The following is a 2,729-nucleotide window of genomic DNA, read 5'->3' as shown; positions in this document are numbered from 1 at the left end:
TTCCCATCCATGGAAAATCCCTTCCTATTCCTGCCCGCTCTGCTGGAATTAAATCCAGGATCCAGGTGTTTTCCTGGATCAAATCTGATGGATCCTAAAGTTTTCCTGGAATCAAATCGGATGGATCCGGGTGTTTTCCTGGAATTAAATCCGGGATCCAGGTGTTTTTCTGGATCAAATCTGATGGATCCGGGTGTTTTCCTGGAATTAAATCCGGGATCCAGGTGTTTTCCTGGATCAAATCTGATGGATCCTGAAGTTTTCCTGGAATTAAATCTGGGATCCAGATGTTTTCCTGGATAAAATCTGATGGATCCTGAAGTTTTCCTGGAATCAAATCTGATGGATCCTAAAGTTTTCCTGGAACCAAATCGGATGGATCCGGGTGTTTTCCTGGAATCAGGCCTGGAAGTGAAGCTCTGCCTTCCCAATCCCACCCAACTCGGATTTTCCAAGACTGAATCCAAAGAAAAAAAAGCCGGGAAAACTTCGGAACATCCAACTTCTCCCTCTCCACTTTTGGGATCCTCACCCCGGGGCTCCGGAGCCGCCGGCGCATCCCGGGGAAGCTTCGGAATCTCGGCGGAGCCGAGTTTTTTAATGGAGCAATTTGATTCAATTTTCCAGGCGATAAAATTCCCCGGCAGCGCTCGGCGCTTCCGAGCGGACACCTTCACTCCCGACTGAACATTCCCATCCCATCCTTCCCGGGAAATTGGAAAAATTTATCACCTGTGAAATTTTATTTGGCCTCGGCCGCGTCTGTTTGTGTAAAACTTCATTAACGCCGGGAAACGGCCGCTCCGTGGCTTTTCCCGGTTTTTTTTTTTTCTCTTCCCGTCTCCCGGGAATTTTTTTGGTCGGGAGGTGAAGGAAGGAGAGGGGAGGGGTTTGGGATTGGTGGTTTTTTTGTTTTTCCCGGGGTTTTTGGGGGTTTGGGATGAAGGGTGGGTTATCCCGGGGAAGGTGGAGAGTTTAATCCGTGGAAATCTGTGGAAATGCATGGAATTCCAAGGGAAAAAAAACACGGGAATGCATGGAAATCCAAGGAAAAAACCCCATGGAATTCCAAGGAAAAAACCATGGAAATGCATGGAAATCCAAAGAAATACCCATGGAAATCCATGGAAATCCAAGGGAAAAACCATGGAAATGCATGGAAATCCAAGGTAAAAACCCCATGGAAATCCAAGGAAAAACCCATGGAAATCCATGGAAATCCAAGGAAAAACCCATGGAAACCCATGGAAAACCTATGGAAATCCATAGAAATGTATGGAAATCCATGGAAATCCAAGGAAAACCCCATGGAAATCCATGGAAAACCATGAGAATCCAGGAAAACTCCGAGAGCTGCTCCAGCAGAATTCCCAGATCTGAAATTCCCAGAAAAACAAGGTCGGGATTTGGGATGTCCATCAAAAACTGGGAATAAAGAAACGGGATAAAACCTTGGAATTTCGGGTGGAGATGTGGGAATGGCTCCGGCCGAGGTTTCCTCACGTTTTTCCAAGGGAAAATTGGGAATTCGGGAGCTCACCTGGCAACACCTCGTAGATGTCGTCGCCTTCCAGCTCCGGCTCTTCCGGATTCAGGGTGGAATTTTGGGAATTGTTCATGGAATCGGAGCTGTCCCGGTCCCTGGAGAGCTCCTCCTCCTCCTCCTCCTCGTCCTCGTCACAGGGAATGGTCAGGGAGCTCAGGTCTGCCGGGAAACAGGGAAAACGGGATGGAAAAGCGGGAATTCTCCCGATCTCAGAGGGGTGGGGTCGATCCATAATCCTGCGCCCGAGAACGGGTGAAAATCCAAGGGAAAATTTAAGGAAAGATGGGAAAAAAAACCCCAAGGAAAGATGGAAAATCCCAGGAAATAACCCCAAATTCTGGGATGGATCCTGAAGGGTCGGAGCCGGGGGGGTTCCAGAGGTTCTGGAAAATTCCAGAGGGTTTCTAGAATTTTCTCTGTCTCCTGCTGGAGCAAACCCAGCTGGGAGAGAGGGAAAATGGGATGAAAAATGGGAATTCTCCCAATTCCAGAGGGGTGGGACCAAGCTCCAAACCCCACAGCAGAGAACTGGGAAAAAACGATGGGAAAACCCCAAGGAAAGATGGAAAATCCCAGGGAATGACCCCAAAATCCATGGGGGCCTGAAGGGATGGATCCCACCTGGGGAATCCAGAGAATTTCTGGAATTTTCTCCATCTGGAGCAAGTCCCCCCGAACCCAGGATGGATCCCAGTGGGAAAACGCTTCCCAAGGATCCCAAAATTCGGGAGCTGCTCCGGACTCACCCTTGAGGAGGAAACGGATCTGCTCCACCCAATCCTGGGCCTCGGCCGGGCTCGGAGCTGTGAACTGCCGGGAGAATCCGTTATCCCGGGATTTGGGATTTGGGGACAGGGATCCGACATTCCCAACCCTGGGACACCAGGAAAAAACCATTCCCGGGATTTGTGCTCCAAGTGGGAGCGGAGCAGAGCCAGGAGAGCTGGAGGGACTAATCCATGGAAAGCCATGGAAATCCGTGGAATTCCATGAAAATTTACAGAAATCCATGGAAACCCACAGAAATCCACGGAAATCCATTGAAATCCATTCCCATTTTCCCCCTAAAATTCCTGGTTTACCTCCCAAATTCCCACTTTCCCCACAAAATTCCCATTTCCTCCCACAAAATTCCAATTTTTTCCCCCCAGAATTCCCATTTCCCCCCCAGAATTCCCATTTT

The 2,729-nt window shown here is 49.1% G+C and overlaps 1 protein-coding gene across 1 annotated transcript in view; it reads right to left on the bottom strand.

Moving 5' to 3' along the window:
* The window catches only part of SKAP1 (src kinase associated phosphoprotein 1), a gene marked incomplete at its 3' end in the record, with an annotated part of 65,600 nt that overhangs the window by 5,587 nt on the left and 57,284 nt on the right, over positions 1-2,729 (bottom strand). The window contains exons 8-9 of the mRNA XM_015616025.3: positions 2,293-2,366; positions 1,541-1,705 (exon numbers count right to left, since the gene is read on the bottom strand). Of these exons, the coding sequence (XP_015471511.2) occupies positions 1,541-1,705; positions 2,293-2,366 (239 nt within the window). The remainder of the gene's footprint in view (positions 1-1,540; positions 1,706-2,292; positions 2,367-2,729) is intronic.

Source organism: Parus major, unplaced genomic scaffold, assembly GCF_001522545.3.
Source record: "Parus major isolate Abel unplaced genomic scaffold, Parus_major1.1 Scaffold329, whole genome shotgun sequence".
NCBI classification, from domain to species: domain Eukaryota; kingdom Metazoa; phylum Chordata; class Aves; order Passeriformes; family Paridae; genus Parus; species Parus major.
The sequence above is the reverse complement of the archived record's forward strand: the minus strand, read 5'-3'. Positions and strand labels throughout refer to the sequence as shown.